General features: G+C 36.2%; 1 protein-coding gene across 1 annotated transcript in view; it reads left to right on the forward strand.

The window, feature by feature from the left end:
• SEMA3A (semaphorin 3A) overlaps positions 1 to 16,079 on the forward strand; it is a 228,468-nt gene that overhangs the window by 193,482 nt on the left and 18,907 nt on the right. The window contains exons 14-15 of the mRNA XM_065939538.1: positions 2,915 to 3,072; positions 5,638 to 5,705. Coding sequence (XP_065795610.1) covers positions 2,915 to 3,072; positions 5,638 to 5,705 — 226 coding nt within the window. The remainder of the gene's footprint in view (positions 1 to 2,914; positions 3,073 to 5,637; positions 5,706 to 16,079) is intronic.

Genomic DNA, 16,079 nt, shown 5'->3' on the forward strand with positions numbered 1-16,079 from the left:
TGGATTATGCTCAATGGTGCCTGCAAGCCTCCCATACATTTCATTTAGATGGCATAATTTATTTGCAAATCATTAATAGTACAGAGGAATAATTGTAAAATGAAAACTACATTGATTGTATTAAATTTTTGCCATTTTATCGCACTTTAGGTTTTCATTACAATGATTTCAGTTGCCATATTTTTTATTTCATATTTTTCTCAGGTATTATTTCTCCCATTTTCTGCTAAAGGGATCTGACAGATGTAGAATTTATTATTTGGATAACAACTCCTTTATTACTCAATGCCGTGTTCTTAGAAATCTATAAGTATGAAGTTTTTTCATGCTTCTTAAAAGTTATTGGTCAAACATAGAAATATTTTTCTTATCTATGACCAGCTTGTTCAATTGCTTTTTAGTTATGTCCACAGTATATGGTTTGGCATATCTAATAGTCACCAATGCCAGACATGCTTCTAGATATACTGCTACCTCACTTTAACTAATTTATCATTTAAATATTATGGTGGTTTCTTTTTTTTTTTTTTTAATCACATTGAGATTTCTTGCCTTCTTTTTTTTGCCACTTGATTTTTTTTAACTTTTTTTTTAATCTTTAAAAAAAATTGTAATTTTTTTTAAATTTTTATAGAATTTTTTGGTTTTCTGTCACACATCAACAAAAATCAGCCATAGGCACACCATGTCCACTCCCTCTGGAACCTCCCTCCATCTCCCTCCCTATCCCATCCTTCTAGATTGTCCCTGAGCCCCTGTTTTGAGTTCCCTGAGCCATTTAGCAGGTTCCGAGTGGCTCTCTATTTTACATATGATATTGTAAGTTTCCATGTTACTCTCTCCATAAATCTACCCCCCACCTCCCCATACAATCTAAGGTCATTTTTTTAAAGGTGCTTTTGGAAGAGAGAAATAATAGGAGGGAAAAAAGTTCTTTCCATTAGTTAAGTTCTCTGTGAACAGCTGATCATAATTTGAGAAATATTGTCACATCCAAGTTCTATAGATGCTGTAAGAGGGATACAAATCAGTCTCATTTTCTCTCAACAAAAAGACTTAATAATATTTCATCTTTTACTCCCAGAGGCTTTAACTGTCATTTCTTAATTTGCTGTGGTTTATAGCATCTTACAATATAAAAATACAAGGTGAATATACTGAGAAGTTGAACATCTATAATGTATACCATGTTCCGTACTGGAATATTATTTAAAATAAATATTCTTCACTTTACTGGAATATTATTCATACTGGAATATTATTTAAAATAAATATTCTTCACTTTACTGGAATATTATTCATACTGGAATATTTTTAAAATAAATATTCTTCACTTTACTGAAATGGTTAAGTAATATTTATCAGGATTACTACCTCCATAATAATTCAGTTTTTATTGTATTATTTCCCCCTTTCCCCTGTTTTGTGTTAATATATAAGTAAGTTGGTTAGCTTTAAGCCTATAATTATTTTCTATAAAATGCTCCTTACCCTCAATAATTTCTTAGATTCTAATAGATACTTTATCTTCATCCAAACATTATCTGCCATATGTAGTCCATCTTTGAAAGCCAGCTAGAAATGTGATTTGAATTACATCCATTGCTTACTAATAGGCAACTTGTAATACTAAAAGAGCATGCCATGGTTCCAAGATGGGCTTTTCTGTAACTATTCTTTTCTATAGTGGAGAAATTAAAATACACTTTTGGGGTCTTTTTTATATGTACTATCGTGTTTCAGTACATAAAATTTTTCACGTTTACTTAATATTTATTATAATTATTCAATCATCTAGTACAAGAAAAGGGAGCTAGTATAGTGTATAGTTTACTATATAGTGATAGTAAAATGTAGAACAATCACAAAACAGTTTTATTTGTATTCCATTTTGTGTTTACATAAATTTGCAACTGATATGCTACATTGGGCAACTTTGTTAAAGGTATTTTTTAACTTGTATCGAAAACCTAAATTAATCGCTGCTAGAAAACTTTTTTCCCTCCAATTCTAGCTCCTTTGATAACTTCAAATTCATTGAGAATAACGCCAGCATAGATGTTTTATTTGGATGCATACTTTGAAGCTCTAGTTAAACATGCTTATTTTATGAATAAGGAAGTTAAGTGTTAGGAAAATTATGTGAACATCCCAAGATCAACAGAGAGTTAATGTCAGGCAAGACCTAGAAACCAGATATGTTGATGCCCAGTATCCCATTTTTTTGACAACATTTGAGCTTTTTGTTCAAGTCCATGGCACCAACCAATGTGTACTTGATTCCCTTATATGATGATCTTTGAGTGAGAAGTTAATTGAGTACTTTTGTTTAAAGTAGTCTTCTGGAGGTAGTGCAAAGGCAAGATGATTAAAATTGAGCAATGCTCCTTACCAATACAAGCACCAAAACTTCACCCTTCCCCTTCTTATAGGAGGGCAAACTGAAAGTGAAAGTACCTAAGAGTCGAAAGCAAAAGATCCCAGCCTCAAAACCAATCAGAATACGTGGCAGGGTAGGTAATCTGGTTAGTCAGAATTATAAACAGCAGAAGTTTAAAAAGCAAGCTAAGAGCAAACTGAAGGTTTGAACTTTACATTGCTCAGTAATGTCGTTTAAAAAGTTATTATTTTCATGAGATTTAATTGACATGTAACTACTCCTGTCTTCCTTTATCTTCCCTTATAAAGTATATCTTTTTCAGCCAAATATATGGATTTCGACCTTGCTGTATTTTAGATGGTCACGTTTTCTGCCAGGCCTTTGAAAAAATTACCAGAAATGAAATATTTTAAACCCTCAAAGATAAATGTATGCTTGCTAAAGTATAACATTTTCTTTTTCTTTTTTTTTTTAAGGAAAAAGATATTTAAAAATCAAGGTAATTTTTGTCCTAACGGTAAACTCTTTCCACAGCAACACCTCTATATTGGCTCCACCACAGGGGTCACACAGCTCCCCTTACACAGATGTGATATTTATGGGAAAGCCTGTGCAGAGTGCTGCCTCGCCCGAGACCCTTACTGTGCCTGGGACGGCTCCTCGTGCTCTCGCTATTTTCCTACTGCAAAGAGGTAGGAGGACTGTTAGAGATAAATACACTGTTCGACATTTGTCTTGTCTGATTTCATTTTTGGAACAACTTCTTCATATAAGTACATCATCTCTTTTTTTCTGTGTATAAATCAAGGTGTTACATTTCAGGGAACTCTTAGACATAGCCTAAACTTCTACACAAACTGGGTTTACTTTTGTTGTAGAAAACAAAAACACCATCATAGTTTGGCAAAATAAACATTTCACTGTATTCTTTACTATTCACTCAAGGCTACCTGTTCTCCTTGATATTCACCAGTATTTAAGAAACAAGCAATGACAGATGAAAGTAATATACAATACTTACTAACATAAATCTAAAGATTAACAGTATGCACATCAACCTATTGAAACATTTAATAGAAATAGTATTATTACAGTGATGCATTACAAGGGCAGTAAAATTGGCTTTGTTTTTTATTGTAGCTAGTGTTTTACAAGAAGCTGTGAACATGACATTTTTCATTGCTAATGAGATGTGTTCTACAACATTTGGATCATTTTAAATGTTTTAGAAAATATTAGGAAAAAGAAATACCCAAATATCTAATTAAATATTTTGATTACACATTAGATATTATTGACTGTAGTGTTAAATTATCTACAACTTAAAACTTTCATATATTCTGTCCATATATGTTAAAACACAGTTACCTTGTTAATAATAATATTAAACATAAATGTATTAACCAGTCCATTTATTAAATACTCGATTTTCTTAAGCCTTCAGTATTCAGAATTGAGAAAACGTATTTGTATTACTTTCATGTACCTATCGACTTTGTTGGAAGTTTAAATTTAAAACAAAAACTTAGTGTGGAGATAATGTGTTACTGATCAAAGAAACCTTGAATATATTAATAAATAGCAATATGATCTTTTCACAGCAATAAAATTAAATTAATTAAGAATAAGGCTTTATGCTTCTTAAATCATTTAGCTCTAGAGGACTTTAATGTTGCTTAAAAGTGAAATTCATGTTTGAACTAAAAATGTGTATTAATTTCATCCCATGTGAAATGTATAACTGCCTAATTTAGTAATAATTCATTTGAATTTTAAGCTTTTCTTAATGAAAAATAATATAAAAATAACATCATAACTAAATCTGTAATAAGTTAAAACCTGGATATTATTGTATATTTGAAATGTTTTACCGCATACCTAGAATCCAAGATTGAAGGAATTACAATTAACACATTTTTGATGTGCCTTGCAGATTTTACCTAATCCAATTTCATGTGTCTTTGAAAAGGGTGTTTAGAGGCCTTACAATTTATATATTCTTTGTGATGGCATTTTTCAAAAGCTTAAATGGCAATTCCGTCTCAAATGCTTTGTGGTTCGTGTTTCACAAGTTCTTTTGTTGGCTCAATTTTGAAATGTGCACCATCTGTTTGATAGTGTCACCAATACTACAAATAGAAATTTATAAATACTTGGGACTTCTAAATTTATGAATACAGTAACAAATTCCATGTTTGCAGTTCTCAGTGGCCTTTGTGAGAACTTTTTTCAGGGTTGGTAACTAACTTTGCAGCAAGACAATACCCATTAAAATAGATGCAGTATACAGTTGGGCAAGTGTCCCCAGTCTTTTCCAGTCACTTACCCAAAAGCAGTCTCCATTTTTAGCCTTTTACTTGAACTACACACCATGTTTGCACCACAGTGGCTGGAGACAACCTCCTTATTCCCAGTTAACCGTTAGCAAATTGTAGAGAGAAGGTGCCCAGAATGTACTATAACAAACATTATCTGAGCAGTAGAATGCAGGAGAATTTAATTTCAGGTTTTATAGCAAATTTGTTTTTCTTTTAGAGGTAAGTTCGTCTTCTCTCTCACCTTTCTCATAAAAGGAGACTTGCTCCTTAATATTTGTTGCTGTTTTGTCCTTTTAGTCACTTCATAAATAAATTGGCTTGTAATCATAACTATGTAATCATAAAAGAAGTATTTTATTTAAAAAAAGGTTGATAGAGCAACCAAAAGAAAAATTACAGACTAAATTACAATATAATTCTTTTATCTTAATACTAAAGTTTAACAAAAATTAATTTAAGGAATTATGTACAAATATTAAGACAAAAATTCATATTTTTAATTTTCAATCTTACTCCTTCATTAGTGATTAGGGAAAAAAAATTAATTCTATTCATTGAATAAATGGGTTGCTTTTCTATATTTGTGTTTTTTCCTCAGAATTTAAGGTATTAAGAATTTTGAATTTTTTAGATGTTACGTTCTTATTGATTGACATTCAGTAGCAAAAGAACCCATGAATTTCCTGTTATCAATACCTTGAGACTTTTAATGCACTGTTATTTATTTAGTGCATTTATATACTATTTTCCATTTTGATCATCTTGGAGACTGCTCTTACAGGTATAATGAACTGCTTTAAAAACTCTTTTAATCATATATATATTCTTCTCTTCTAATAAACTCCTGGGGTCTTTGATTTTGATTCTTCTCATTTCTTATGACAAATCCCCAAGAAGGAACAGAGATACAGTAATACCTTTTAAATATAATTGTTTTAGACGCACAAGACGACAAGATATAAGAAATGGAGATCCATTGACCCACTGTTCAGACTTACAACACCATGGTAAGTTACAACATTTTTAATCTTTCAACCTGCTAGCACTAGGATAAAACCAAAAGCAGCAATGTATATGATACAAGTTATACACCTCTGCCAGAATACTTAGAGAAGTGCAACTGAAGAGAAAGAACATCTTGTGGAAGAAAATTATAATGAACACAAAGCACTGAATTATATTTTATTATTACAGGTGGATAAGTTCAAGATATTAGACCCTTATGAGACTTGATGCTCAGTTTTCAAATTAACCAAAAGAAGTCAGGTTTAAGTATACACTTTTATATATAGTTGCAACCTGAGTAGTAGGCAACAAATATATTCATTTAAATATATCCAAGAAGAAAGTGCAGTCTTACTAAGTCATACAAATTTTTCATTTATATGCTGATAGTATAGACACAGTACATTCTTACTGTGTATCCTACTCAAGTAAAAGATAGTTTGGATGGCTTCACACTGATTTACCAGTAGGGTATTCCCCTGAACTGGGGGATTTTGGATCAAGTTCATTTTCTGCTTTCTAAAAGATGTCAAGTTGCTTATTTAATGATGAAATATCAACCAATCTTTATTTAAAATGAAGTAAAATTGTAGTATATCCCATTCCTCACACTTCAGTCCTTTACAGAAAACAAAATTAATTAGGCTATGCTTCCCTCTGCTGGGAAAACTAAGCAATGACATCACTGCTTATGAAGAGCTCAGTTAAAAATGGCTAACATATCAAATGTAAACATATTATATGTAATTTGACATAATTATCCTATTAACTAATTATCCTGTTAATATCCTATTATCCATAATTATCCTATTGACTTTTTTGGTGCCTTTTACATTAATCTTAAAAGAAGGTATACTGTTTTTATCAGTTACTTGAACTTGATCTACTCATTCTGTGTAAAGAACATTCATGGGTCATTCAGTTCAGTTCAGTCGCTCAGTCATGTCCGACTCATTGTGACCCCATGGACTGCAGCACGCCAGGCCTCCCTGTCCATCACCAACTCCCAGAGTTTACTCAAACTCATGTCCATTGAGACGGTGATGCCATCCAACCATCTCATCCTTTGTTGTCCCCTTCTCCTCCTGCCTTCAGTCTTGTCCAGCATCAGGGTCTTTTCAAATGAATCACTTCTTTGCCTATGGTGGCAAAAGTATTGGAGTTTCAGCTTCAACATCAGTCCTTCCAATGAATATTCAGGACTGATTTCCTTTAGGATGGATTGGTTGGATCTCCTTAGAGTCTTCTCCAACACCACAGTTCAAAAGCATCAATTCTTTGGCCCTCAGCTTTCTTTATAGTCCAACTATCACATCCATATATAACTATTGGAAAACCCATAGCTTTGACTAGACAGACCTTCGTTGGCAGAGTAATGTCTCTGCTTTTTAATATGCTGTCTAGGTTAGTCATAACTTTTCTTCCAAGGGGCAAGCATCTTTTAACTTAATGACTGCAGTCATCATCTGCAGTGATTTTGGAGCCCAAAAAGTAAAGTCTGTCACTGTTTCCACTGATTTCCCATCTATTTACCATGAAGTGATGGGACCAGATGCCATAATCTTAGTTTTCTGAATGTTGAGTTTTAAGCCAACTTTTTAACTCTCCTCTTTCATTTTGATCAAGAGGTTCTTTAGTTCTTTTTCGCTTTCTGCCATAAGGGTGGTGTCATCTGCATATCTGAGGTTATTGATTCCAGCTTGTGCTTCATCCAGCCCAGCATTTCTCATGTATTCTGTTGGCTATACTCTGCATATAAGTTAAATAAGCAGGGTGACAATAACCAGCCTTGACAAACTCCTTTCCCTATTTGGAACCAGTCTGTTGTTCCATGTCCAGTTCTAACTGGTGCTTCCTGACCTGCATACAGATTTCTCAAGAGGCAAGTCACGTGGTCTGGTATTCCCATCTCTTTCAGAATTTTCCACAGTTTATTGTGATCCACATAGTCAATAAAGCAGAAATAGATGTTTTCCTGGAACTCTCTCACTTTTTCAATGATCCAGCGGATATTGGCAATTTGATCTCTGGTTCCTCTACCTTTTCTAAATCCAGCTTGAACATCTGGAAGTTCACAGTTCACGTACTCTTGAGGCCTGCCTTGGAGAATTTTGAGCATTACTTTGCTAGCATGTGAGATGAGTGCAATTGTGCAGTAGTTTGAGCACTCTTTGGGATTGGATTTGAAGTAGCTCAACTGAAATTCCATCACTTCCACTAGCTTCCTAAGTAGTGATGCTTCCTAAGGCCCACTTGACTTCACATTCTAGGATGTCTGGCTCTAGGTGAGTGATCATACCATCGTGATTATCTGGGTTGTGAAGATCTTTTTGTATAGTCTTCTGTGTATTCTTGCCACCTCTTCTCTTAGGTCCATACCATTTCTGTCCTTTATTGAGCCCATCTTTGCATGAAATATTCCCTTGATATCTCTAATTTTCTTTAAGAGATCTCTAGTCTCTCCCATTCTATTGTTTTCCTCTATTTCTTTGCACTGATCACTAAGGAAGGCTTTGTTATCTCTCCTTGCTATTCTTTGGAACTCTGCATTCAAATGGGTATATCTTTCCTTTTCTCCTTTGCTTTTTGCTTCTCTTCTTTTCACAGCTATTTGTGAGGCCTCCTCAGACAGCCATTTTGCCTTTTTGCATTTCTTTTTCTTGGGGGTGGTCTTGATCCCTGTCTCCTGTACGATGTCACAAAACTCCGCCCATAGTTCTTCAGGCACTTTGTCTATCAGATCTAATCCTTTGAATCTATTTCTCACTTCCAATGTATAATCATAAGGTATTTGATTTAGGTCATACCTGAATGGTCTAGTCGTTTTCCTTAGTTTATTCAATTTAAGTCTGGATTTGATAGTAAGGTGTTCATGATCCGAGCCACAGTCAACACCCAGTTTTGTTTTTCCTGACTGTATAGAGCTTCTCCATTTTTGTATGCAAAGAATATAATTAATCTGATTTCGGTATTGACCATCTGGTAATATCTATGGTTAGAGTCTTCTCTTATATTGTTGGAAGAGGGTGTTTGCTATGACCAGTGCATTCTCTTGGCAAAACTGTTAGCCTTTGCCCTGCTTTATTCTTTACTCTAAGGCCAAATTTGCCTGTTACTCCAGGTGTTTCTTAACTTCCTACTTTTGCATTCCAGTCACCTATAATGAAAAAGACATCTTTTTTAGGGGTTAGTTCTAGAAATTCTTGTATGTCTTCATAGAACTGTTCAACTTCAACTTCTTCAGCATTACTGGTAGAGGCATAGACTTGGAATTACTGTGATATTGAATGGTGTGCCTTGGAAACAAACATATCTTTCTGTCATTTTTGAGACCGCATCCAAGTACTGCATTTAGGACTCTTTTGTTGACCATGATGGATACTCCATGTCTTCGAAGGGGTTCTTGCCCACAGTAGTAGATATAATGGTCACCTGGGTTAAATTCATCCATTCCAGTTCATTTTAGTTTGTTGATTCCTAAAATGTCGATGTTCACTCTTGCCATCTCCTGTTTGACCACTTCCAGTTTGCCTTGATTCATGGACCTAACATTCCAGGTTCCTATGCAGTATTGCTTTTTACAGCATCAGACTTTGCTTCTATCACCAGTCACACCCACAACTGGGTGTTGTTTTTGATTTGACTCCATCTCTTCATTCTTTCTGGAGTTATTTTTTCACTGATCTCCATTAGCATATTGGGCACCTACCGACCTGGGGAGTTCATCTTTAAGTGTCATATCTTTTTGCCTTTTCATGGTGTTCTCAAGGCAAGAATACTGAAGTGCTTTGCCATTCCCTTCTCCAGTGGACCATGTTTTGTCAGAACTGTCCACCATGACCCGTTCCTCTTGGGTGGCCCTACACTGCCTGGCTCATAATTTCATTGAGTTAGACAAGGCTGTGGTCCATGTGATCAAATTGGTTAGTTTTCTGTGATTGTGGTTTTCAGGCTGTCTGCCCTCTGATGGAGAAGGATAAGAGGCTTATGAAGGCTTCCTGATTGGAGATACTGAGGGGAAAATTGGGTCTTGTTCTGATGGGCAGGACCATGTTTAGTAAATGTTTAATCCAATTTTCTGTTGATGGGTGGGGCTGTGTTTCCTCCCTGTTATTTACCTGGGCCCAAACTCTGGTGGAGGTAATGTAGAAAATGTCGGCCTCCTTCAGAAGGTCCCAGGCATGCACTGCTACCCTCAGTGCCCCAACCCTGCGGCAGGCCACCACCAACCCACGCCTCCGCTGGAGACCCCTGGACACTCCCGGCACGTCTGGTTCAGTCTCCTGTGGGTCACTGCTCCTCTCTCCTGGTCCTGGTGCACACGAGGTCCTGTCTGTGCCCTCTAAGAGTCTAATTCCCAGTCCGTGTGTGAGTTCTGGCAGCTCTGTGGTGGGGTTAATGGCGATCTCCTCCAAGAGGGTATGCCACACCCAAGTCTGCTGCACCCAGAGCCCCTGCCTCTGCGGCCTCCACTGCTGACCCGTCTCCACAGGAGACGCTCACACAGCTCTGTCTCGGTCTCTGTGGGGTCTCTGGGTCTATTCATGGCTCATAATTGTTAAGAAAGAAACCACGTTGCACAAAGAGCACCCAGCAACATTCAGAAACCTGGTTGCCTTTCTGAAGGTCCTTGTTGTGTATCCTACATGTGTTGCTGTGTAATTTGTGAATGCCTACAATGTCGTTTGGGAGATGCCAATAATAGGAGATAAGTGGCCTCATATTGAACCTATATTTTGTATCCATTTTCCTTATAAAATTTTCTTCTCTGTTTATTTGCTTTCCTACCTGTTACTGTTCTCATTATGAAGAAAAAATGCCACTGGATAAGAGCAAGAATTTTTGTGTTTTTACAGATTTAGTACATTATTGATGCACGCTCTCATTAAATTTTTCAGATTGTCAGGTCAGTTTATTTCTCTTCCTTGGTTCTTATTTCATCACAACAAAAATTTTGAGCATTGGACTAAAGGGTTAAAAACAACTGGCAAGTTACAGCTCAGTCAGCTCAAGCAGACAGATACTTTATTAGACAGACACTCCTAAGACATGTGAGCAGGCTTACCCCAAAAGGAGCTCTCTCCATCCTTCTTATCCATCCCTCTTGGTTTCCCCCTTTTGTATTTCCAGTCTGCTCCTGTTGGTTATGCCCAGTGCAAAGTAGGGCTTATAGTCACCGCCAATCAATGAAAGGTAATGCAGAGGGCATATGCTCAAGGCCAAGTGACAATTCCAAGTTACAACACAGTAGGCTATGTTGTTTATGCCTTCCCATATGTCTTCCCATAATTCAGTCTGTTATAATTAGATGTAAAATATTCACAAGCCCATTATGGGCTCCAAACTGCCTTCCGTAAGGTTACTTAAGCTCCTTTGACTATTTTGTATCCACTGTGTGCCTAAGGCACCTGTGCAGAAGTTGAAAAGTCTCTGTAATTATCTTGTAGGCTATCTGTGAGCTCTCCTGGATGTGCCTGGGATGGAATTTAGAGGTCAGTTTTCAGCCAGGCCTCCCCTTGTTGCTTTTCCTTCCTAACAAGTTTTTGTCCTTGTATGGATTTAGCACATTGTTGACACACCCTCATTAGATTTTTCAGATGGCATATTTCAGTTGGACAACAAAATATTCCCTCATCTTCCATTTATCTATTTCACATAGAAATATTGAATCATGATAATCAGCTTTTCTTCAATGCAGTATTATGAAATATTAATTCCTTATATTAAAGAATTTATTTGCTTAGATATGGGCTTCCCTCATTATTCATACAGTAAAGAATCTACCTGCAATGTCGGAGATCCAAGTTCGATCCCTGAGTTGGGAAGATCCCCTGGAGAAAGGGAATGGCAACCCACTTCAATATTCATGCCTAGAGAATCCCATGGACACAGGGGCCTTGTGTGCCACAGTCCCAGGGGGTTGCAAGGAGTTGGACACTACTGAATGACTAAGGGACCAACACTTTCACTTTTTTACTTTTCTTAAATATGGAAAGACTAATGATACTGACTAGAAGTAAACAAAACAAGATGATATAACTAGAGCTCATTTCCTATCAAATTTAGTCTCCATGGCAATATAAACTTGCTATTTTGCTCAGTTTTTTATCTCTAGCTGTAACAGATGCTTATCATGACTGTTGTAGATATTCATTGAACAAATATTTGTTGAATGAATGATCTAAACATTTCAAGCTATAGAATAGTATTATTTTTGTTTATCAGTAGAGATTTGATCTAAACAGCACTTGTTATTTTTTGTGAAAATGATTTGTAATACATTGTTAGTAACAGCATTGTATTCAGAAGTAGAATCTTTCTTAAGAAATACCATAAACCAAACAATTAACTAATAAGTTATAACTACAAACCACTTTACATAAGATACCATGCTATGTTTGAAGATTTTTAAAGAAATACATACACACACACACACATACACATGCACATATATCTTACCAATATACTCATTTGTTTAGCAATTCAGTCCCTTCATAGACTCAGTTAAGTGTCTTTTCAAAATGATATGTATTCTGGAATTATGAATGTTCATATATACAAGGAAAAGCTGACCAAAGTCATATTTATTTAAGTGAGGCAATGGATAAATAAATATTGTTGACTGTTGAGTGTATGGACTTTGGAAAGTGCTTCAGATTTTAAGGTTATGTTTTGATGAAATTAGAGTGGCAGCATATAAACTTTGGGAATATGAAATTGCTTCGCTATAGAAAGTTAAAATGAATGTGAATAATTTTTTCTCCTGATTCTTCAGTTGGAATGCATACTATAGGGAGAGAAAAATAATTGCTGAGTTTCAGTGTTACCTAGTGTGTGTGTGTGTGTGTAAAAACAACCCCAAGTAGATGCTTATGATATATGGGAGGAAATGGTAAAATAGTTTAAGAAGCTCTGCAGCAGTAAAAACATTCCTTTTATGAAGGCCTCTTTATTCCTTGTCTGCTTGTCTTGCTGATTTACCAAACATAAAAAATATACACCATAGATTACAGTGAATTTCAAATGTTTGGAAACTTAAGTCAAACATTCCCATATGGTCAGATTGGGTCTTACCATTAGGAATCAGTGAATTATCTTAGAATAGGTGATGTCAGTCTTTGAAAGTAAAATGGGCAGAAATCCAGAGCTCAGCCCTGTTAAATCACGTATGTTGTCTTGCTAATGTCACATCTCACATTGAGTAAAATATATGTGGTCATGTGCAAACATATAAAGATATGATATATCTTTTCACAGAAAACTGCTAAGCGACCTGAAGCCAAATTATACACTTCAGGACGATTAGTTCCAGCTGTAATGGTAAACATATTCTGTAGCACTCCATATTTTACATATCCCAGAGATTTTAATAGAGAGGCTCTATAAAACAAGTCAGAATTAAGGTGAAGAAATTTCACTCTTGATGAAACCTTTGACACTTACTCAGTGCCCTGCTCCCTCTCTTGTAAAGAAGCACTAATGATGAGCTGGCTTGGATGACAGAGTAATCCAGCTCCACTTCCGTTGGTCTAGCACACTCTCCCCCATCACCAGTGGCCTTTCACCTAGGGAAATTTCAGTACAAAACCCTAAATATAGCTGTGCTGGCAGAGTTTCTTGTCTTCCCACTCACACCTCATACACAATGCTAATGAGAAACCTCCAATATGTTCCCTTCCCTAAAATAACTATTGTGCACAAAATTGGAGTTTGATTTTGCATTCAAGAACATGAGTGGTTGAGTCAGTTTACTTTTAAGGTACCTATCATTCTTCCTTCTTTATTAAACAAGCTATACTATGATCTACATGTCCAGAAAGGAAAAAGTTATACCAGAAGTAACAATTTTAAAAATCAACATCATCTTAAAGTTTTGAATCTTTGAAATACTTTATGTTCTAACTTCTATGTAATGCCATCATTGAATTAGTTCTCTTGACTGTTCTACATACATGCATTTCCATTCCAGTAACCCACAGTAGAATGTTCTCTGAGTCCAATCTTCTTCATTATTTCTACAGCTACTTCATATCAATTTATGTCTTAGTTGGCATCAAAATGGTTCTAAAATTTCATAAAATATCTTTGGCAGTGTCATCTTTATGGTCTGTAAAGCTGTAAATTTAGTATTTTGTAGCACTGCTATTCTGGTCTATGTTTTAGCTTCTTTTAAACATATAGAAAATCCGACTATGAATCTGAACATTTGGCCCAAAGAGAAGCCTTAATTTGATAAACGAGCTGATGTCAGTCCCTAACTTTAATAAATTATCAAATTGTGTCAAGTCTAAGATGTCACAGAATATAGAAGGCACCATTTTGTTATGTACTGCTTAGAAAAACTGCCCCAAATGAACAGTATAATATATGGTCCCAGCATCAAACCGGAACTTTTCAGTGTGGGCACAAAGGAGAAATAAATTCTAAACCAGAAAATAGCAAATAAATTTCCCTGTTTTACTCCTTGAACCATAAAGTTGATCCTCCTTAAGTTTTACTTTCTGAATTCACAGCAACAAGGTGGACCAAAACTTCAGACAAAACTTTAAGGAGGCATCAGCTTAGTAGGGTCTCATATGTCTGGCAGAAGTTAAGAACATATTCTTTCTGAAAGAAAGCAACGTCGACTCAGATAGAGAGCCATCGTAAAACATTCTGATGTCATAGACTTTAAAATATAAAGAAGTATGCATCCTAGAATAAAATTATGATAGTGTCACCTTCTATAACTTTGTAAAGCCTTTTTGAAACTTTTCACTGGAAAAAACCATCAACACAGCCATCTTCTCATATTACATTAGGCAAATAATCCAACTATTTATAGTATATGTATACAAGGCCTACACACACAAGCTGAATAAGAAGAGGTTTGAAATATTTTGTGCTATCAATATTCCTTATTAAAGTCTTTAAATATGTCATCAGATCACCCAGTTGTTTCAGTTCAGTTCAGTCACGTCCAACTCTTCGCGACCCCATGAACCGCAGCACACCAGACCTCCCTGTCCCGCACCAACTCCTGGAGTTTACTCAAACTCATGTCTATTGAGTCGGTAATGCCATCCAGCCATCTCATCCTCTGTCGTCCCCTTCTCCTCCTGCCCCCAATCCCTCCCAGCATCAGGGTCTTTTCCAGTGAGTCAACTCTTCGCATGAGATGGCCAAAGTATTGGAGTTTCAGCTTCGACATCAGTCCTTCCAATGAACACCCAGGACTGATCTCTTTTAGGATCAACTGGTTGGATCTCCTTGCAGTCCAAGGGACTCTCAAGAGTCTTCTGCAACACCACAGTTCAAAAGCATCAATTCTTTGGCTCTCGGCTTTCTTTATGGTCCAACTCTCACATCCGCACATGACCACTGGAAAAACCATAGCCTTGACTAGACAGACCTTTGTTGCCAAAGTAATGTCTCTGCTTTTTAATATGCTGTCTAGGTTGGTCATAACTTTTCTTCCAAGGAGTAAGCGTCCTTTAATTTCATGGCTGCAGTCACCATCTGCAGTGATTTTGGAGCACAAAAAAATAAAGTCTGACACTGTTTCCATTCATCCCCCGTGTATTTGCCATGAAGTGATGGGACCAGAGGCCGTGATCGTAGTTTTCTGAATGTTGAGCTTTAAGCCAACTTTTTCACTCTGCTCTTTCACTTTCAAGAGGTTCTTCAGTTCTTCTTCACTTTCTGCCATAAGAGTGGTGTCATCTGCATATCTGTGGTTATTGATATTTCTTCCAGCAGTCTTGATTCCAGCTTGCGCTTCATCCAGCCCAGTGTTTCTCATGATGTACTCTGCATTTAAGTTAAATAAGCAGGGTGACAATATGCAGCCTTGACGTACTCCTTTTCCTATTTGGAACCAGTCTGTTGTTCCATGTCCAGTTCTAACTGTTGCTTCCTGACCTCCATACAGATTTCTCAAGAGGCAGGTCAGGTGGTCTGGTATTCCCATCTCTTTCAGAATTTTCCACAGTTAATTGTGATCCACACAATGAAACACTTTGGCAAAGTCAATAAAGCAGAAATAGATGTTTTTCTGGAACTCTTTCACTTTTTCAGTGATCCAGGGGATGTTAGCAGTTTGATCTCTGGCTCTTCTTCCCTTTCTAAATCCAGCTCGAACATCTGGAAGTTCACAGTTCACGTATTGTTGAAGGCTCCAAGTTGAGCATTATTTTACTAGCGATTGTTTACACATCTGTAATTTATATTTTGTTGTTGTTGATCAGTCGCTCAGTCATGACTGAATGAACTGCAGCAAGCCAAACTTCCCTATCCTTCACCATCTCCTGGAGTTTGCTCAGACTCAAGTCCATTGAGTTAATGATGCCACCCAACCATCTCATCCTTGTCCTCCTGTGCTCAATCTTTCCCAGCAT

This window comes from Muntiacus reevesi, chromosome 6, assembly GCF_963930625.1.
Source record: "Muntiacus reevesi chromosome 6, mMunRee1.1, whole genome shotgun sequence".
NCBI lineage: Eukaryota > Metazoa > Chordata > Mammalia > Artiodactyla > Cervidae > Muntiacus > Muntiacus reevesi.